We start from the raw sequence: 20847 nt of genomic DNA, 5'->3' as shown, positions 1-20847 counted from the left end.
CGACTTATGGGTCAGGTCTTCATGTATGCCTTCATATTGTTTTACTATTTCATTACAACAATTGATGATTGAATCCTCTACGAAGCATGATACCCCTCTTGTTTAACACCATTATAATTGCAATAATGCTACACTTACAAAAATATTTCTACGGAAGAAGTCTACAGGTTGACATGTTGCGCTGCTGTTCCCTGACTTTTCTTTGCGTCTCCACCATGATTTTCATCGGGCTAACCAAACGATGTCAGATCTGTCCGTAAACTGCAGTCCGTAACCAAATGTTCGTAAGTGTACCATTATTATTATAATTGTGTGAAACCAAGATGGCAGAGGCGGCAAGATGAATTGTCATTTCTCAAAAGTATATATTGTTTCTTCACACACTTAAACCACCAAAGAAAAAACTTTAAGAACCGCTAACCGCTTGGCTACTTTCCGAAGCGAAAATATCAAGTTGCTTCTTATTCAATAATTGAGATGGTGACTATCAATATCTGTCGTGAATCAACTAGTTTATGAACATTTTGGGCGCCAATACAACATCGACGCCCATAAAGCCAAGATTTAAGAAAACTAAAATTATAGAGGAGCTGATCGACGGTGTGTATTCTGTAACAAAGTGCGAAAGAAAAGAACCCAAACTTTTCCTCAAAGTTGGTAGCGCAACACAACAATCTTCAAATTTGCCGAAATTTCACCAAATTCCCCCGGTTTCCAGAAACCCCAACAGCAGAAAAGTTTAAACCCTATCCGCCAGATGCACTGCTCGAGCAGCTGCAAGCCCTCTAACCGTACGCCATGGCGCACGCCGCCGCCGCCGCCGCCGTGCCGCTGCGCCGCCCGCTCCTCCTCTTCCTCCGGCCCGCCCGCCTCCTCTCCTCCGTCGCGCCCCGCTCGTCGTCCGTCCGCGCCTACACGCGCGCCCTCCGCCCCCTCGCCCCCCTCCCCTCCGACGACGAGGACCCGGACGACGGGGACGGCGCGCCCAGCCGCAACGAGAAGAAGCGGGAGGCCCGCCGCGCCGTGAAGTGGGGCATGGAGCTCGCCAAGTTCTCCCCTCCCCAGATCAAGCGCATCGTCAGGTGCCCCCATTTGCAGCCCCCACTTCCGCTTACTTTTGGCCGGATTTTGAGGCGAGGGGGGTTGGTTCTGAACCTTATTTTTCCAGGGCCGCGTCGCTGGAGCGCGAGGTGGTGGACGCTCTCATGCTGGTGAAGGTACACCCGTTGTTCTGGTAATGAGGAGCTTGTGTTGAATCACGAAATCAGTGACATTTCTGTGTGCTCATTGCTCTGCAGAAATTCGGACCCGATGTGCGCGAAGGAAGGAGGAGGCAGTACAATTACATCGGTATGCATGTTCATTTTTGCACCCCTTGCATTTCCTGGACCACGGAGATTGGGTCCTATTACTATTCGAATTTTAGAATGAATGCCAGATTTGAGGGATTCCATCAACTTGTAGTATCTTCAGTCTTGTGGTAGTGTGGTTGACTGGTTGTTTCCAATTTCATGTCGACTGTGGGAGCAGGCTAACTCTTAGATGTCGGAATGCCTTCCTTTAAACAGTTAAAAGCTTTTAATCTTTAGTTTGGTAAATTGGTAATGTAGCCATGTAGATACTGCTAAGTGCTAGGTAATGTAGTCATATAGATGCTGCTAGTGCTAACTAGAGAGGGAGGGAAGGAGGGAGGGAGAAGTCTCGTGGAAAGCACTACTTTCTAGTGGTTGTTTCCGGGCCAATGTTCTTGAGCTTTGTCAACTAAGTAATGCTTTTTAGACAAGTGCAGAAACATGCAGGAAAGATTAACTGTAGTTTGAACTTGGGAGGTTTGGTTAAGGCATGCTATTTTGGCGTCAGTGTATGGATGTTTTTAAGCGTTTTGAGTTATGGCTTTAGATGTGAGGTATTGCTAGTAATGCTAAGTTTTTATGAGTAAATCATTTAGTTTCAAGGAAATATGTATGACCTCATTTTTTTGAAGGATGGTTATTGTATAATGGTCTTTTGCATTTAGGGTGTGTTTGGTTTTGAGCAAAAGCTGGCTTTGCCACAATATTGGCGCGCCTGTGAGTTTTGGCTGCAGTTTGGTCCAGCCCAGCCGGTGTCTGCCATGCAGTTCTCGCCAATATATGGGCGAGCCGAGGGAGGTGAAATTGTCCGTCAAAATATTGGCTGCTAGCCTGCTAGCGTCCCCGCATACTATGCTTGTGTGTTATGTGAGCTGGATAATCAATTAGCTAGATCGTATACTTGCACGTCTCCTCTGATCTTATCTATCAAGCCGGCTTGTACGTGCTGTTTCACTTGGCCAAAAGCATGTATATGCTGCTTCACTCAGAATATTTTTTATCGTTTTTTCTGAATGTTTGATCATAATGATTTATGGGCTCCTTTATATAATTTTTTAAGTTAAGACCTCGGTTGCTGATATGTGGCATGTTAATTGGCTACAGACCGAATTGAGACCCAACCATTTTGTCAAAAATTGGTTGCTATGGCTACAGTTCAAACAACACTACCAGTTCAAAATCACTAAAGCAATAATCACTCAGAAAGACATTATCAGTAAATAATAGCTGCTTCTGGAGGTTATATGTTTTTATGTATTTCCCTAAAAGAATAAATAAAATAAGTAATGAATTTACTACTTCTGAAGGTCAATTTCGTATATTTGCTACTCCCTCCGTTCCTAAATATAGGTCTTTCTAGAGATTTCAACAAGTGACTACATACGGAGTAAAATGAGTGAATATACACTCTAAAATATGTCTACATACATTCGTATGTGGTAGTCTATTTGAAATCTCTAAAAAGACTTATATTTAGGAACGGAGGAAGTATTTATTTTATGTTAATATGTGATCAGTTTCTACCAGGAAGCCTACTTCGCGGTGCACAGCCTGAATTGATGGAAGATCTTATCCATTCTTTGAAGAATGGAGATGAAAGCAGGATACAAGCCTTATTGAGTGAAGTGGCAGACAAGTCAATGCTGATTGAAGATGAGGAAGTGGGGGAGTTACCTCATGAAGAAGAGGTAGCCAATATTCTGATATTCTCAATATGACTGGATTTACATAGTAAACACTGAACTAATGGTTAAGAATTTCTGAATTTCAATAGGGTGAGGAAAATCAAGAGTATATGGAAATTGCAGATAGATGGTTTGAGGGCCTCATCTGCCAAGACATTCCAGTTACCAATGAAGTTTATGCGATTCATAATGTTGAATTTGATCGTCAGGTATTATATGCACATACTTTAAATGTACAGCATGACTAATGTGTCAGTTCATGTGTTGACTCGAAGTATGAGATAACAAGGACCTTCTGTATAGCCTAGTCTGTATAGTTTGCCAAATATAATTTGAAATAAAATGCTAAAACCTTTTTTGGAAGATATGTAACTGAAGTATCAGAAATGAGGTTTTGGGTCAGTGCTGATATTTTTTGGGAAACTGGATCTACTGAGCCTAGCAACAATTAATCTCTCTAGGAATAAAATCCTATTATTAGGAAGATTCATATTTGTTAAGATTTCATTCTAGCAGTAGAAGCCAACCTCCTCTCTAAAAAGAGACGAGTCACTACCTTAATCATTGAGCAATGAAGACTATCATCTTTCGCCAAATTCATCGTGCACCTGTAGGGTATGTTTGGATGGTGGCCGAAGCAAGCACACCCTACCAATTTTTTGCCCATGAACAAAATTTTGGTGTCTGCGGATGGTTACCAATATTTTGTCATGCCAATGCCCCTTTGCCCACTTTAGTTCATTTTTCTTCCCAACGTTGGCCAACTCATGACTAGCAAAAGTTTGACCAGAATTTCGGCTTACCAAATATTTGGTAGAGCAATCTTGGGCTAAAACTAAGCATACTCATAGTCTCTCCTTATCCAAAGTTTCCCATCCAAGCAACCAGCATCTTGGCAGTAGTTACCCATGAGAACGGCTACGGTATGCCTTCTCTAGTTAGGTGGCAAAGCCTTCAATAGCAACAACGGCGGTAAACCAGGATGCTGTGGCGATGCTTCCCATGGCTGCAGCTTAACAGCATGGGAAGGTGACAACACTGCATCAACTAGAAATGGTGGTGCACCAAGAAGCTGCATCGACAGCACTGCATCCAGCCTTAGCAGTAGTGCTGCAGATGTTGGCGAAGATGACCCCATACTATCATAACTAACCAACACCATTGTAACTGCATCAACAGCACTGCATTCAGCCTTCACAGTAGTGCTGCATCAAGTAGCAAGAGGTCTGCAGTGATGGCAGCACCCCACACATCGGTTGATGTGAGGCTTTCTGCGGTGGGGCAGTGAGACCTTCCACGGTAGCAGCAGCACTCCATGTGGCAGTGGTCGCGATGACAGGGATGCCTCCCTGATGCGCAGCTGTGCTTCAGGCCATTGTGGCAACGATTTGAGGGGGATGGCACCAGTGATAGTGGATTAGCTGTCTCGATCTATTCCATTGTTCAAAGAAAATAGGTGCAGCTCCCCACTTTATGTAGACGAGATCAGACCCAAAGTATAATCTAATCATAACTAACCAACACCATCGTAACTGCTAATATGATTGTATCCCCCCCTCCCAAGTCCTTATCCCAAACATAAACTATGTTCAGCATGTCAGGCTGTCAGTTATAATAGTCCTAGCAGTTTATGCATCTACGATGGGTATTCACCACCCAAAATATTGTGGTTAAAGAAATTCAAGGGTATCTGTTATGATTCAATGTTTGGATCACTCAGCTTCACGGACATTTTACCAACAGGAACTACGGAAACTTGTGAGGATAGTCCAAGAGGTCCAAAAAAGCATGCGAGATAAAGATAGTGGAGAAGGATCTGATAAAAAGCTTTCCAGGGCAAAGAAACCACTTATCATGTTCCTTCGCTCCCTTGCAAAGAAGACACTTGAATAGGTGAGCAATACGTTACCCAGGTAGCTTCTAATATGTGTATGTATTCGATTGTGATTATTTTCTCTATATCACTGCAAAGATACTACCTTATGTGAACCCATCCAAATGTCTAGCCTTAGCAAAACATCGCTGCATATTTTTCCATAAGTGTGTTCTTCCCTAGTATTCTGTCTTCATTATCAACATGTACTAGCTAACTACAGAGGAGGCTGGTGTTGTGCACTGTGCAACTCGCGTTAGAGTTGGTAATTGAACATGGGTTATTCAAATTATATTACATGCAAATTTGATAAGATTAGAATTTGGGTTAGGTATTCTGTTGAATAGTAGTTTCACTGTCGAAGATAGTGACAAGACAAAATGGATGCGAATTTGGTTTAGTTTCCCTCTTTTGAATTGTATTATCCGCTTTGTATCAGATGCCAAATCAATTAGGAATTTTTTGGATTTAGAGACCATTTCTGTTTCGTCAGCTGATTAAGTTCACCCTATTGCATTGATTGATTGCATATGTTAGGGGTATGTCTGAATTCGAATGAATCACATAGGTATCATTTGAATTTTTCGTCTGCCCTGTATTTGTAACCATATCAGTGTTTAGCTAACAAATATGGACATGAATGTGGTAAAACCAATTTGATCTGTTTCCGCCCCTGAGTGACTCAGAGATCTAATATGGCTTCGTGCACATGTTAACAGAATGTTCTGCTGTCTTCATGCCACTGCTTATCACTTCAATCTACACTGATTGTTGAAAACAGCCATGGTGCTACATGTTTGTGTTGTGTGCTTGTTGGTAGGCGCGAGGGTGGAGATAGCAATGGGGGTTGCGATCAGATTGAATGGGATAACAAGGCTTGCCCTCAGGGACATGTCGGGGCTCCTCCCCAGATGTGTCGCTAGAGGCTTTTAGTTCTCAGCTTGGGGCAATTTGTTATTTATTGATTGATAATCTCGTAATACAGGCTACCTCCTCTTTATAGGCTTGCTACGTACCTTGGAAAACGAACCAAATTTGACTAACATGGAAGCCTAAGATACTTTCCTAACAACAACAACAGCAACAACAACAAGGCCTTTAGTCCCAAACAAGTTGGGGTAGGCTAGCGGTGAAACCCATAAGATCTCGCGATCAACTCATGACTCTGGCACATGGATGATAGCAAGCTTCCTAAGATACTTTCCTAACATTTTTCTTGGCTTCCAAGTTTAATGTAGGCGCCACCTGATTCTGTGATGCAGTTCCTGACTTGGTTATGAATGTGGCTACAGGATTGAGCCTGCAGACGCAGCGCTGGTCGCAAACTCGCAATAAACTCTATAAAAATGTGTTGTTGATCTCACTGTTGGTATTGCGAAGCAGGGCATTCAGTGTTAGCTTTAGTTTGTTTTCCTTGGATCATGTTCATATTTTTACTCCATTTAATCAGAATATCTTTCTCCCATGTACATTTCTGGTTTTGACGGTGCCATCTTGGCTTCTGTGTTTGTGTGATTGGCAGGGCAGGATGTGGAGGCGCGGAAAAGGAGGGAGACATAAATAGTTTTAGCAATTTTTACTTTCAAAGTGCTAAAGACATGTTAATGCTTGACTCTCATGGTAAAGACAGCCTTATATAGCGATGTGTTGTCAAGTATGGATTTTGAGCTATAGTTTACAGGGAGCGGTGCTTTGTAGTGACAGGTAGCTAATTTCCTATGAACATTTAACTTTTGCTGATCTAAACCATGCAAAAATAAGTTCATAGTATAAAAGAAGCCTCATGCTCAAGGTATTTGTGCTGTCATTGTTATTTGCATGTATGTTTGAGTGCGCTGTAGTTATTTAAACCGGACCCGTGCTATCTTGTACTCCGGTTTTAATAAAACTAGGTTCGTCATTGGCGTACTCTTGGAAAAAAGAGGAGGAAACTGTAACAATTTAATTGGCAAAATAAAGGGCGTACATGATTTTCATCCTTTTATATGGTCGGGACCATCAGTGGCAACCGGCCACGATGCCGGCCGGCGAGCCTGCACCCTATTAGGGCTAGTGATCGACGTAACAGTAAAGCGTGCGTGCTGCGACCAGGAATGTGAACCATCTCGCCGGAGGTCACCTTGAGTTTTAAGAGCAACTGCGACCCAATTCGTCCGTTTAGGTCATCCGGATATAAAAGTTGGCCCAACGGGGCGACCCAAACGGACACAGTGTCCGCCTGTTGTCCGTTTTGTGTCCATCCCGATCCAAACCGGGCGCAAAAATGGGCAGCAAATGGGTCCGGGGCGGACAAAACTGAGCGCTCCTGTCATTCGCTCTCGTCAGCTCCTCCCCTCACGTGTCCAGCCTAGACCCACTGGGCAGCGACCCACACTTCCTGCCATACTAGGACTCGAGATGCAGGCCACGGCGGCAGAGGATCATGTCGAGCGTGCGAGAAGAACGCGGTCGCTGCGGCGGGCGGTCGGTGGGCCGGTGGTGCAGGCCGTGGCGGTGGAGGAGCGCAGCGGGTGACCGACGGCGGCCGCGGCTGCGACGGGCGGAGGAGCGCGGTGGGAGGAGGAGCGGAGGCGGGAGCACGCACTCGCTGTCGATGGATATGAGGAGTGGATGCAGCACTGCCGCTGCCCTACCAAGCTCGCGGCCTTCCTCCACGCAGCGGCAACAGCTCTGCCCGACCCTGGCCGCACCTGCGCCCGGCCTCGCCGCACCCGGCCCCGGCAACGCCACGCCCGGCCTCGCGCTCGCCGCGCCATGCTCGGGGCGCTCGCCGTGCCGCCCCGCCATTGGATTCGAGCTCGCCTGTCGGCCTCCCCGCGCTCTGCGAGCTCCCCTGCCCTGCCTGCTAAGTGTTTGAGAAAATGTCAGGACGAACATGTCGAAAATGGGTCTGGCTACCGTTGGGCGTACTCGTAGACCCAAATGAAAAAACGGGTACGGACGGGCGGACGGGCGACCCATATAGACAAAAAGCGGACGAAATCGGTGTCCAAGGATCGGCCAGTTGGAGTTGCCATAAGGCGGCAGGCGTGCATTCCTGTTGCCTTTGAAGAGCGTGTGAAAGTGCTAGTCAATTCAAGTTGAAAGTGTTTTTTCCCAACTACGTATATAAAGGGAATATAAGCGACTGATGTGCGTGCGAGCGAAGCGAATGGGGATAAGCGGCAGAGAAAAGAAGTTGAACTATGCGCGAAAATGGAAGTTCCAGTGATGCGGCCGCTACAAATATAAGTTTTCCAATATGCTATAATTCAAAAAAAAAATGAGTTAGCTAATCGTCGGGTACATGAAAATTTTGTTTGTGTCAATTGATTTCTAAACGAGACTGGCGATGAGGTTGACGCCAGGAGCGCCATGGACGATCATCGACCCCGACGAGGCCGAATCCGTACCTTGCCCGAAGGTGGGGACAACGTTGCGAGACACAACAAGCCGCGGCGTCGCAGGCAGAGGCGAAGAAGCGGATTGGGGTCCGGCCGGCGGTTGCTAGCGGCGCAGGGGAGGAAAACATTGTGGGCAGGAGGTTGAAGAACTGTGCGTACCGATTCTCAAAAAAATATGTTAAAATGCGGTGCTAATTCTTTTTTGAGAATCGGTGCTAAAATATGTTGTTGTATGGTCATGATGTGGCATTCCAGAAAGAAAGGAAAAAAGCTTATGTCTTTTTTTTTGCGACAGAAAAAGAGTTCATGTCTTGCAGCTTCACACCGCCACCGCTCGAGCTAGCGATTTCCTACCATACGTCCGAACAAGCCACACCCAGAAGCCAAGCACGCCGGCAATGACGACGCCAAGAGCACAATCTATGGCGACGACCATCCACGCCGACCCAAAGTACGCCAGAGCCTGGTTCACCACCATGACGGGCATGCCGACCCAGACCCAGCCGACGTCGACGAGCGCCTCCTGCAGCGCGGCGGGCGCGTCCGGCAGGAACAGGCTCATGTGCGCCGCCGCCGCCGCGACCAGCGCCATGTAGGCCCCCCACAGCACCATGGCCGGCAGGCGCCACGGGTGGCTGGCGCCGAAGGACGTGTGGGCGTAGAGGGCGTACGCCCAGGCCGACGTGCCGCCGATGTACACGGAGGGCAAGATGACCGCCGCCGCCCACAGCACGGCACGGGAATGGCCAGCCATGGCGTTCGCTTCGCCGACCGTCAGAGCAGGAGGCGTCCTGGTTCTGGCCTCATCGTCGGTGGCCTTAGCACTCTTGACATGGTCAAGCATCTTCATGTGCGATGATCCTCTCTTTGCTACGTACCAAAGTATGTTATGATATACTACCTCATTAATTGTTTTAGATTTGTTTAGATACGGATATATCTAAACACGTTTCTGTGTTTGATACATCTATATCTACGTAAATCTAAGACAATTAATATGGAAGGAAGGTAATACTATCTTGAAAAAATGAGACATCGGCTACAAACGAACCATAGAATAATCTGCCATACAACTTATAGAAACATAATTTTGTTGAATCCAAACAATCTCGCAGTCATTTCATCATCTATATCCAACGTCCGATGCCTCTCCAATGATGAATCATCACATCACCAACAAATTGGAATACTATTCATTAATTGTGTTAACTGCAGTTAATTTGGGAAACCATATTAATTGCAATAATTTTGGAAACAACATTATTGCAATTAACATTACTCCCTCCGTTCCTAAATATAAGTCTTTCTAGAGATTTCAACAAGTGACTACATACGGAGCAAAACGAATGAATCTACGCTCTAAAATATATCTACATGCGGATGCATGTTGTAGTCCATTTAAAATGTCTAAAAAGACTTATATTTAGAAACAGAGGAAGTAGAAACAATACTATTAATTGCATTGATTGCAATTAAAATTGAAAATCATATTAATTGCGCAAGTAGTCTTCGTAACGGCATGTCCTGATTGCCTTCTTCCCCTCATCGTATCAGGCCAGACTAATGTCAAAGGGGGGGGGGAGTGTGTTTCAACACTGGTGAGGTGTTATAGACTCTTTGGTCGCCAAAGTCCCCATATTCCAAAAGCAGCACACAGTCGATCCACCCAGCTAGAGATGCACGCGGAGGTAACGCATGAAGCTCGATTAGAGCAGGTGGGAAGCAACATCGCCTAGGACAGTGAGCCCTATGCTACGAGCCACGCCCTTGTTGCACAGAGAAGTTGAGACCAAAGCGTGCGGGTCGTTTGAATGCAGAAGAGAGTGTGTGACTACTGTTGTGCGGCTGATGCAAAGTGACCATGGCCATACTGGCAGACGACATATCTTAGATTCCTGAACAGCCAAACCTTAGGCAACATCCACGTGTTGGTATTGATCTAAAGGCCCAATGGGCCAAAACGAAAATAAAAGACCAGAAATAAGTTAGGTTAAAGAGGGAAACAGGGAGGTCATGAACCAACATTCGTACTCCTCGATCTCAACCAAAGCGTTGGGCCGATTTTTATGTCCGCGGACAAAATGGGTCGCCCCGTTGGAGTTGGTGTTGGTTCAGTTGTAAATAGAGGAAGAATATTAGTGTTACTAAATAATCATTTCAATTTTTTTGAATTTTGGTCAAATCTGGTCAAACTATGATCAAACTACTTATTCAAGAAATATTAGTGTTACTAAATAATTATTGTATTTTAAAACAATAGTTTCAAACTCAAACAGTGAAACGTGTGACTTCATACTCAAGCTAAACTCCTGAGGGTTAATAGGATTGACAGCTTACTATTGTTAGGAAAACAAGCGCTGACTTGGAAACTAGGGGGAATAGAACTCGGAAGTTAAGCGTGCTCAGACTGGAGTATTGAGAGGATGGGTGACCGGCCGGGAAGTTAGACGATTTGGAATGAGTGGTGTACACTTGAGTAGTTATGAGGGGTGATTAAAGACTAAATCGTCAAGTAATTCAGAAAATTAAAATAAAAAAAATCAATTTTTTCCAAAAAATTCAAAAAAAAAATATCCTTTAGTCCCGGTTGGTGTTACCAACCGGTACTAAAGGTTCCCCACACCTCTTTAGTCCTCACCCTTCAGTGCTGGTTCCAGAATCGGGACTAAAAGTTGTTTTTCTACTAGTGTTATGTTAACTGAAAGCATTGCCACACAGTAGAAGACCATCACCCTCACTCCCATCTCATACCCAATCTCCTCAACAATACCCTCCACAACAAGATGTGACCAAGTATCAACATGCAAGTTATCATACCAAATTGCATTGCCATTCACATGGGACATGTTGCCTCTAGACCAAGAACATAGCCCCCACCCCCCGTTGAACTTGACAGGAAATTTGTAGTCGCGTGAACTCTCAAAACAAATAATCCATAGCATGCATCCATCAAAATATGTTCCCAAACTAAATTAGATTAACCCTAGTGCAACCACGAACAAAACCCTATCAAACCTCTAACCGAACACTTATCTTCATCTAAACTGGTCCTCGATCAACAATACCCCCTTAAAGATGACTAAACCATCGACCAAATCACTAAAACGAAATGAAACAATGTAAATTTGCATAAGGAATAGGGGAAATGGGAGAGGGCATAGGGCTTACCATAAATGGGGGGTGGAACACCCTCGCGCTGACGAACATCATCCATTATGGCTTCCTCCAGGCAATGGAGAAGGGCCGCCGCACCGCCTCTCCACCTTCTCCTTGGGTGATTGACGTCGATCGCCCCCAAGTCGCTTGCGCAGATGACATCGCCGCTCGCCTCCCTTCCTCTACCCCTACATTGATCGGTGGACACAAATATGAAATAATAAAGAGGGGGCTCTTTGCAAAAGACACCAAGATTGGATGAGCTTTCTGCCACCTGGAGACGTAGACCGGTCAAAACATCCCACACCCGCAAAATAGGTACACAAAATTTAAATAGTGACCATACATGGCCCCTACAACGTGTATTGGTGATTGCAAGTCGTCTTTTTTGGGTACAATGACCAAAATAAAAAGCTTTTTACAATAAATTTAGGTACTCAGAGTGCATTTTACTCTCCACTAAATTTGTGAGAAATATTAGGTGGAACATCTAATGACATGGACTTGTCACATCCATTAAATTTATGGGAATAATTAGATGGGACACGAGTGACACTGACGTGTCACATCCATTAAATTTATAAAAAAAATTAGGCGGAACATTTAGTGAGAAGCTCATTAAAGTAATGACAATCTGAGCTGAAAATGACATTTCACATCAATAAAAAAAACATTGGACCGCACTGAAACTGACATTTCACACTTATGAAGAAACATTAAACCCTGCTGAAAATGACATTTCACACCTATGAGTAGTGAAACACAGCATCCAATGATGCCCCGCGAGGAGGGCGAGCTAAAAGTCTGCTGAAGAGCAACACGGTTTCAATTCTTTTGAAGTCGCTTGGAAGAGTGGGTCTCGGGCTCCTCAGCCTTCTCTCTTTGCTCAACTCCAGGTTGAAGTCGACGAACAAATCAGCAGCCTGCTGGTGGATTCCTCAACACAAATCAGCAGCTGGTGGGTGCGCTCTTTCATGGCCCTTTTCTGTTTCCTTCCGTCTTCTTTTCTTCTTTGCTGTTCATCACTACCGGAATCGCCCCCTATGCCGACGGCCAGGGCCGTCGGCATATCCCTGAGTACCGTCGGGACAGACCTATGCTGACGGCCCCCGTCGGCATAGGGCCGTCGGCAACATATACGTCGACATAGCCAGGGAGGCCGTCGGCATAGATGCTTTCCCGATGGGGGCCGTACATCTATGCCGACGGCTTCACGCCTAATGGCGGCCGCCGTCAAGTTTGCCCAACGACTGGTCGCCATGTGGCACACCTATGCCGACGGCCTAGCCGTCGGCTTAGTTCGGCATAGGTGTGCCACGTGGCGATCAGACGCTGCTCGTGGACCAGGGCTATGCTGACGGCCTAGTCGTCGGCTTAGTTTCAAACTATGCCGACGGCCTAGCTGTCGGCATATTCCTTCCTCCGGTGCTCCCAGTAGTTGACACGTGGCATCTATGCCGACGGCCTGGCCGTCGGCTTAGTTTAAAAACTGTGCCGACGGCTAGGCCGTCGGCATAGATGCCACTTGTCAGCTACTGCGAGCTCATGCCAGCCCTATGCCGACGGCCTAGCCGTCGGCATAGTTTGCATTTGATTTTTTTTCTTTTTCCTGTTTGTTTTCAAATCAATTCAATTCAAATAACAGCACATATCAGCAGATATATAAACTCATGGAATAGACATATAGAACTGAACGAGATATCATCCGGCACCATCACAACAATATATGCATAAGCATCATCACAATCAACACACACATAAGCATAAGCATATAGAGAAGCACACAAGTCATCTAAATGATCATCACCACACACAAGTCATCTCAAGCATCATCACCACACACAAGGCTTAAGCGCCAGGACGTCGAGCACCGCGGAGGTCGTCACCGCCAAGACCGCCGAAGCCCAGGTCGTCACTGCTAGCGGCAGCGCTACCGCCAAGACCGCCTCCACCTCCGCCTCCGTGGATCGGAGTGGTCGGGCTCCGTGTCTCGGGAGTGCCGCGAAGACCACCGCCAACGGTAGATCCACCTGTTCCCTGGATGTTGAAAAGACATATTAACGGGATATATGACTGTGTTGAAAGGCATGACATGCTTTGGGTGAATAGATTGGGGACGAACTAACCGGTGAGGGGCCAGCATTCTGTGCCACAAACTCCTCAAAGGCCAGCAGCACTGGTTGTGCTGGAGGGCATTGTGCTGGCTGCAACTGAGGACACCTGCCGGCCGCCATTTCCTGAAAAGCCTGCTGCATCTGGCGATCCCTCTGCACTTGGTGTCCATAAAGCCTCTGATGCCAAGGATGGCAATTTTATCCATGGACATGGATATCCATGGATATCCGACCCGAATGGATAGGGTTTGGATATGCTTTTGTGCCCATGGGCGGCGCCCAAACCCGACCCGATTGTTCGTGGATAGGGCATGGATATAATCTTGTACCCATGGATATACCCAAACCCGACCCGATAGTATGACTTAATGGGGGTAAAATCTTCTATCCCTGCCCCACGGTCATATGTCCCACAACAATTTTACACTTTTTTATCTAAAACATGCATATGAAATTACACAATCCCCATCATAACTTTTTTTAGTTGACATTCAATCCCCTCTGTAACATACTCCAACACCCCTTCCCTTATTTTTACCTCCTTCTTAAATGACTCGTCATTCTCATCTGTTAGAAAAATACTAAATGATCTTAGGTTGTTAGTGGATATTGATTTACCATAAGTGAAGCCTATCCTACCACGAGGTGAAGAATGGAAGAGTTTATGTTAATATTGTATTATGTCTTATTTATATGTCTCGAGAGGACCCAATGGATATCCAATGGGTATGGATATCCATCGGATTTGGACATGGACACAATTTTTCACCCATGGATTTTTTCATGGGCGGGCAAAGACTGTCTTCATGGACATGGATATGGATTTGAGATTGTTTAACCCGATCCAAACCCGACCCATTGCCATCCTTAGATGCCACGCCATGGTCTCCTGGCGTGTGTACTCCAGGTAGGCCTACGGTATGACATGATGGAACTCATAAAACTACTAAACGCGGAAAATAAAGTGAGCAATGAAGATAAGAGGGAAAATACTTACAGAGTGTTGCTCCTGAAAGAGCGACCGTGCACTGGTCACTGGCTGGCTCGTGCGCTGGCTCAGGCTCGGGTCGATCCGACGGAGCTGTGTGTAGGAGATAGTAGGAGTGATCACAACATCGAGAACCGCCTCCCGACCGTGCTCCTTGGGCCCCATGCTCACCACCGCCCTCTCGTCCAGATCCGCCGCAATGGGGTCAGGTGTGTCAGGATGTAACTTCAGATATGCTTCGGAGTAGGCCTTCTTCCTCCCCGCGGTCTTCTTGCCGTAGTACTTGGGCTCGCCAGGCTTGGGGTCCTTCCGCGTATGGGCGATATCCCACGCCTGCATGTGTGAGAGCGGCCGCTTCAGTTTCTCCTCCTGCACCACCAAACAGAGGTTAGTCATACATAAGAAAGTGATGGTAAATAGAAGAAGAAGAATGTTTAATGGGCTTAGTCATACATTAACTGCCTTGTGGAGATAGTGGTTTCGGTTTCCCTGAGCATGTACTCCCTCCTTCCCTCGGTTAGCCTTGTTTTTCATTCTCATAGCCGCCCAGGCTCCAGCCTCATCACACCAAAGATCCACCAATGCCGCTCAGGACTTGTCTTTTCCATAACACCAATTTGGACACACCTACATAATGAAAGCATAATGGCATGTCAACACGAAACGGTGAAATGTACCACAAGGTAGTGAAAGCATAATGAAAAATCTGTTATACTTACCGCCAAGTACTCGTGCCTCTCCAAGGTAATGCCCATCCTCCGCGCTTCTTCCTTGGTCATCTTCACACCAAGAGCGCCGTGATAGTATGTCGACATGGCCACATAGCGCACCTCGTACTGCATCTGGCGGGCCTTCTTCTTGCATTGGCGCAGCATGATCTGGTCCGCTCTGGCCCTGTGCTCCGGAAGAACTTGATAGAATTTCTACAATCATGCATGAAACAAGAATGGAAGAAGCCATGAGTTAAATCATTCATGAAACTAGAATGGACTTATGCTTCTGAAGAGAACTCACCCAGAAAGTAGTGATCACGGCCTTGGCATGGGTCTCATGTTCTGCGTGGAGGGCCGCTTCGCAGTGGTCCCAGCTCGTGGCCAAAACCCGACGGTCTGGCTGCCTGACTGGATCCGGACAGTACAACCCCGGCCAGTATAACTTCAACAAGATGGTGATGAGGCCGTTGGGAATATGGACCCCTTTAGAATATATCCAGTTGCTGCAAAAGAATGAACTATTAGCATGTGACAAGCAAAATAAATAACAACCGGAATAAGCATGTGACAAGCAAAATAATGAAATTATTACAAAGTGGCACTTACTCTTTTCCCGTGGGCTCAATGAGCCACTTCTGCTCCTCAGTAGCAGGAACCTGCTTTGGTAGCTTTGCGTTACCATGCAGCCACCCCTTGTTGTCAACCCCCTTCCCGTCACCACCCTCCTCCTCGCCTGTCTCCCCCTCGCCAACATCCTCCTCCTCCTCCTCGTCTGCCTCCTCCTCCTCCTCCTCCTCCTCCTCCTCATCCTCCTCCTCCCTAGAGTGTACCTCACTAGAGGAGGGCCTCGAAGACAACACCCCTAAGTCGGTGAGGGTGCGCTCTTTCTGGCCGTGACCCCCTGTAGTGGCTCTCCCCCCACCACCTCGCCCTCTAGAGGCTCTCCCCCGCCCCTCCTCCTCTAGGGGCACCTCTCCCTCGACCTCCCTGTGAGGAGTCATCGTCAAGTAGCCGAGGGGGAGGATTACGTGCTCGACCACTCCGACTAGGCAAGCCGACAACCTTGCGTAGGAAACCCACGCTGTCGGCCTTCCCCTCCTCCCATGTTCCACGAACCTGCATTGAAAAGAGAATAATCAATTAGTAAATTAATGAAATGAAGGAAAAGGCATGATAATAAACACATTAATAAAAATGCATAAAAGGCATATTTCTAAACTATAGAAAAAAAGACTTGAAACGTACATCTGCTAGAACCCATATGAATCATCACTGTTGTAACCTATTTCTCGGTCCGTCTCATCATCACTATCAATCATATCATCTTCGTTGTCCGACGGAGGTGGAGGCTCTTCCTCGTTGTCAGCGTCTTCATTTAACTTTTCTAGCATAAGTATGTCATTTTCATTGACAATGGTCTCACCATCATTCCGTGCATCGTCGACGTTTGGATCCACATCATCATCACCCAATGGTCTAGCGTCATCGTTTCTAACCACATCATCATCATCAGGTTGCTCTTGATAGAACACTCCCTCGTATGTCACCTTGCCCATGTTCCACGAACCTGCATTGAAAAGAGAATAGATCGAGCCTGGGTTGATACTTGGGCTCTTCTATATTGTATCGAGGCACCTTGTTATGCAGATGGGGAACATGGTCTGGATAGTATGATGTCCTGAGGTCTGACACCTCCTCTAGGATAACTGCCTCAGCTATGGAAGCTTCAATCTTAGCTTTGTTTCCACATTTCCATCGGAGATGCTTGTTCTGCCTCTCAGCGCCGTACTGCCAGCGATTCTGCACAGGCCCCCCAACAATACCTCGTTCGCGAGGTGCAGAATGAGATGTGCCATCGGAGTAAAGAAGCCTGGCGGAAAGATCTTCTCTAGTTTGACTATCAACTCCGGTGCCTTCTTATGCAATTTTTCAATCACCTCTTTACTTACTTCTTTAGCACAAAGCATGCGGAAGAAATGGCTAAGCTCGGCAAGCACTCGCCAGACATGCTCGGGGACATAGCCTCGAACCATCACCGGCATTATCCGCTCAACCCATACATGGTAGTCATGACTCTTCAGGCCGGTCACTCTGCCCGTTGAAAGATTGACTCCCTTACTTATATTCGATGCATAACCATCGGTGAACTTCAAAATTTGTTTCAGCCAGATAAGTACTTCTTTTTTCTGGTGGTTTAAGGACAAAGTCAGCATCTGGCTTGAACCCGTTTTTTCGACCGCCTGTGGGAGGCTTCATGTTCAGGCGTGGTCTATCACAAATTCTCAATTGATCGGCTCTAGCTTTAACGTTATCCTTCGTCTTATCAGGAATGTTGAGGATCGTGTGGAAAAGGGACTCTGCCACATTCTTTTCGGTGTGCATCACATCAATATTGTAAGGAAGTTTGAGGTCCTTGAAATAGGGAAGCTACGAGAAGGGGGTAATGTGAGTCCAGTTGTGCGTCTCACCATATCCCTCGAAGCCTTTGGCTTTGCCTTTGCCTTTGCCTTTGACTTTAGGCTTGAGAGCTTTTAGCTAAGCAAGAACATCTGCCCCCAAAAATGTTGGAATCTCGGTTACTTCATGAACAACCCGGCCTTTCGTGAAGTTCTTCTTGTCTTCCCTGTCTGGATGGTCTGGAGGGAGGAACTGTCGGTGCAGGTCAAAGGCTACATACTTGCCACCCTTACTCAGCCAAATCATTTGCAGAGCCTGCATGCACACTGGGCATGGCATCTTCCCACTTGTACACCATCCGCAGAATAGAGCATAGCCGGAAAGTCATGCATGCAATAGTGCAACCAAACTTTCATCAAGAAATTTCTCTGCAGATCCCGGTCGTATGTCAACCTCGGAAAGTACCAAGAATGGTGCAAAGCACCCACTAGCGGCTGCATAAACACACCCAATTTCTTCCCCGGGTATTCAGGCCCCGGAATGATGAGCGACAAGAACATGGTCTTCCATTGCATTAGGGCACCGGGAGGAAGATTGAGCGGAATTACAAACACAGGCCAGAAGCTGTATGGATTGGACGACATACCATATGGATTCAACCCATCACCTGATATGGCTATTCTGACATTCCCAGCCTCGGCTGTTTCCTCGGGGTATTCTTCATCGAACGACTTCCATGCTTCCCCTCCTGACGGATGTACGATTTTTTTTGGATTGTACCTTATACCTTCCTTGTGCCACTTCATCATTTTGGTAGACTCCTTCGTGATGAAAAGGCGCTGCAGTCTTTTTATAAAATCAAGATACCGAAGAACCTTAACGGGGATGGTTAGCTGCTTTTTCTCACCATCCTCACCGACCACCTCAATGTACCGAGACAAACCGCACTTCCTACAGTACTTGTCATCCGCATACTCGTGCCTAAACAAAAGGCAATTCTTCGGGCAAACATCTATTTTCTCATAATCCATAGAGAGTGCCTTCATGATTTTCTTTGTATCGTACATGCTTTTCGGCAGTTCATGACCCTCAGGGAGGCTGTTAGCCCATACTCCCAGGAATGCTTCGAAGCATTTCTGGCTACAGCCGTACTCAACCTTGACTGCAATCAGTTGCGAGATGGCATCCAGCTGAGATATTTTCGCACCCGCATAAAGAGGTTTCTTCGACGAGGCCAAGACCTCCAAGAAGGCCTTTGCGGTTGCCTCCGGCTCCTCCACTTCATTCTCTGAAGGTGTCGCATTTGATGTTTCTGCAACAATGACATCATCTAGCATGTCCCTGACCCCGTCGTCCTCATATCCATCGATGCGTTGTCGCATCACCTCCTCTCTACCACGGTCCTGCTCGGCTATGTTTATCGGCAGCATGTCAAAGTTTGGCATATATCCGTGCGTGCGAAGGTGCTCACTCATGTCCGTCTGATTTCTACGGTGACGTGTGGCACATCTCGCACAGGGGCATGGTGTGATAATTCTCATTGGACGACGGAATATCTCCTTCAAATACACATCAGTTTTCGCGATCCACTCTGATGTTACTCGATTCCGACGGATAAAACCACTGTACATCCACTGATTATCTGCCATCCTCTGCTTTTATGCAAGCCACACAACATAATTAAGGACTCACTTAAATTAATCACATCAAAATTTCAGTTTCTACCGCGTTGAATCCACCTACATCTCTAATAGGTAAAGATGGGTCCTAATCCCACTCGAGGATGTGTAGATTGAGTACGTTCCCCATCCTACCCCGTTCCGAGACAAAATTTCGGCAGCACCTCCCTGATGTTCTCCAGATACACGTCTCGGCAAATAGCCGAGAGAATGTGCTCCGGAGAACAATGGGGAGGCGCCGCCGAAATCGTGTCTCGGAACGGGGTAAAACATGGAGAACATACCCAATCTACACATCCTCGGGCTGTCCATGGAAAACGCTGGACAATCCAAAAGAGCCGCGGTGATAAATATGCAATTGAATGCATATTTATCGATGCAACCCTTTCGGACGGGAGACGCCTAAGTTATGCCACTTGACTTGAAAATGAAATCTAGTGACATGAAAAAATGGAGGAGATGGACTTGTAGCTCACCCTCGGCTGTAGAGGAAGTAGTCGAACAGCAGAGGGATGCTCAGGGGGACCAACGCGTCGTACAACGGTCACTCCAATGAAATGCGATAGCACAAAGCCTGCAAAATCCACCGAAAGAACAACTTAGATCATCACATCTCAGTCAATCAAAATTTTGTCTTCAATTTTTTTTGCAATATCATCATGATGAACTAACCACTAACCATGATCTGAATTTTAACATCTGTCTATCTATCTACTTCACAAAACATCTATCTACATATCATATCGAGAGATGCGACGCAACAAACCCTATAAATTCCACCGAGTAAATTTTTTTGGAACTTCGCATCTCATGTAGCATTTCAACAATATCTCAAATTGTAGGATAGAATGCATATATTCTACATTATTCAAAACATAAAGTAAAAAACTTAGATGATCATGATACTTCAAATTAAATTTTTACCGCATTGATTAATTTTTTGGTCAAAACTAAAATGTACCTACCTATCCATACATTGATGTACCTAGAAATTTATCTACTTATCTATCCATTTCATTCAACTATCCAAATTTTAACATTTCTCTCTCTATCTACTAAAATTGCACTAAACATACAAAATAATTGCACTACACTAATTTTGTCTATCTAGCTAACACAACAGCGGCATGAGCTACAATTCCGGCGAGTGACCGGGGAGCGGGGGAGCTCACCGAGGGGAAGCAGCACCGAAGCTGCTGGAGGACAGCAGGGGCGGGGGAGATGGCGACGTCGGAGGGGGACGGGACGAGGCAAGGGCGGGGCCTGGCAGACGATTGTCGGGGCCGGGCGGACGGTTGTCGGCGCGGTGGCGAAGGAGGCCGGTCGGAGTCGGGCCAGGAGAAGGGGGCGTCGGGGCAGGGCCCCCCCTTAGGGAGGGCGTCGACGGAGGGGGCAGAGTGCTACCTCTTGAGCTTGCATTGGATTTTCCCGAAGAGGAAAGGATGATGCAGCAGAGTAGCGTAAGTATTTCCCTCAGTTTTTGAGAACCAAGGTATCAATCCAGTAG

General features: G+C 46.5%; 3 protein-coding genes across 4 annotated transcripts; 1 reads left to right on the top strand and 2 right to left on the bottom strand.

The window, feature by feature from the left end:
- The first annotated feature begins 741 nt into the window (after positions 1 to 741).
- Positions 742 to 6705, top strand: LOC125535346 (kinesin-like protein). 2 transcript variants are annotated; one of them, XM_048698399.2, is made up of 7 exons: positions 742 to 1082; positions 1169 to 1217; positions 1299 to 1350; positions 2880 to 3040; positions 3127 to 3246; positions 4781 to 4930; positions 6438 to 6705. In XM_048698399.2, exons 1-6 carry the CDS (start codon positions 799 to 801, stop codon positions 4928 to 4930), a joined length of 816 nt encoding a protein of 271 aa, XP_048554356.2. In that variant the 5' UTR covers positions 742 to 798; the 3' UTR covers positions 6438 to 6705. The 2 variants fall into 2 exon arrangements, with proteins under 2 accessions (XP_048554356.2, XP_048554355.2); XM_048698398.2 differs by having other exon boundaries at positions 6433 to 6705.
- A 6592-nt stretch (positions 6706 to 13297) lies between these two features.
- LOC147983433 (uncharacterized) lies at positions 13298 to 15114 on the bottom strand. Its single transcript, XM_087540726.1, has 6 exons — positions 15110 to 15114; positions 14726 to 14993; positions 14561 to 14689; positions 14426 to 14476; positions 13576 to 13740; positions 13298 to 13486 (listed from the first exon to the last, which is right to left on the bottom strand). The coding sequence occupies exons 1-6, from the start codon at positions 15112 to 15114 to the stop codon at positions 13298 to 13300; spliced, it is 807 nt and encodes a 268-aa protein (XP_087396852.1).
- On the bottom strand, positions 15114 to 20022 carry LOC147983432 (uncharacterized). The gene is made up of 5 exons (XM_087540725.1): positions 20013 to 20022; positions 19817 to 19914; positions 18308 to 19313; positions 15271 to 15474; positions 15114 to 15178 (listed from the first exon to the last, which is right to left on the bottom strand). The coding sequence occupies exons 1-5, from the start codon at positions 20020 to 20022 to the stop codon at positions 15114 to 15116; spliced, it is 1383 nt and encodes a 460-aa protein (XP_087396851.1).
- Between the last annotated feature and the right edge of the window lie 825 nt (positions 20023 to 20847).

The sequence above is a fragment of the Triticum urartu genome, chromosome 2A (assembly GCF_056163025.1).
Source record: "Triticum urartu cultivar PI428250 chromosome 2A, HENAU_Tu73, whole genome shotgun sequence".
Classification (NCBI taxonomy): domain Eukaryota; kingdom Viridiplantae; phylum Streptophyta; class Magnoliopsida; order Poales; family Poaceae; genus Triticum; species Triticum urartu.
The sequence above is the reverse complement of the archived record's forward strand: the minus strand, read 5'-3'. Positions and strand labels throughout refer to the sequence as shown.

Excerpts from the sequence above, each read along its gene's own strand:
- LOC147983433 (XM_087540726.1), bottom strand. Across the intron at positions 14,477-14,560 it reads TCTTTCAGGAGCAACACTCT|GCCTACCTGGAGTACACACG; the intron begins GTAAGTATTTTC and ends GTCATACCGTAG. Across the intron at positions 13,487-13,575 it reads AGAATGCTGGCCCCTCACCG|GGAACAGGTGGATCTACCGT; the intron begins GTTAGTTCGTCC and ends TTCAACATCCAG.
- LOC125535346 (XM_048698399.2), top strand. The coding sequence starts at position 799 with ATGGCGCACGCCGCCGCCGCCGCCGCCGTGCCGCTGCGCCGCCCGCTC. Across the intron at positions 1,218-1,298 it reads ACGCTCTCATGCTGGTGAAG|AAATTCGGACCCGATGTGCG; the intron begins GTACACCCGTTG and ends ATTGCTCTGCAG. Across the intron at positions 1,351-2,879 it reads GAGGCAGTACAATTACATCG|GAAGCCTACTTCGCGGTGCA; the intron begins GTATGCATGTTC and ends AGTTTCTACCAG.
- LOC147983432 (XM_087540725.1), bottom strand. Across the intron at positions 19,314-19,816 it reads TACTTCCTCTACAGCCGAGG|AGGATGGCAGATAATCAGTG; the intron begins GTGAGCTACAAG and ends GCATAAAAGCAG. Across the intron at positions 15,179-15,270 it reads AGAGGCACGAGTACTTGGCG|GTGTGTCCAAATTGGTGTTA; the intron begins GTAAGTATAACA and ends TTCATTATGTAG.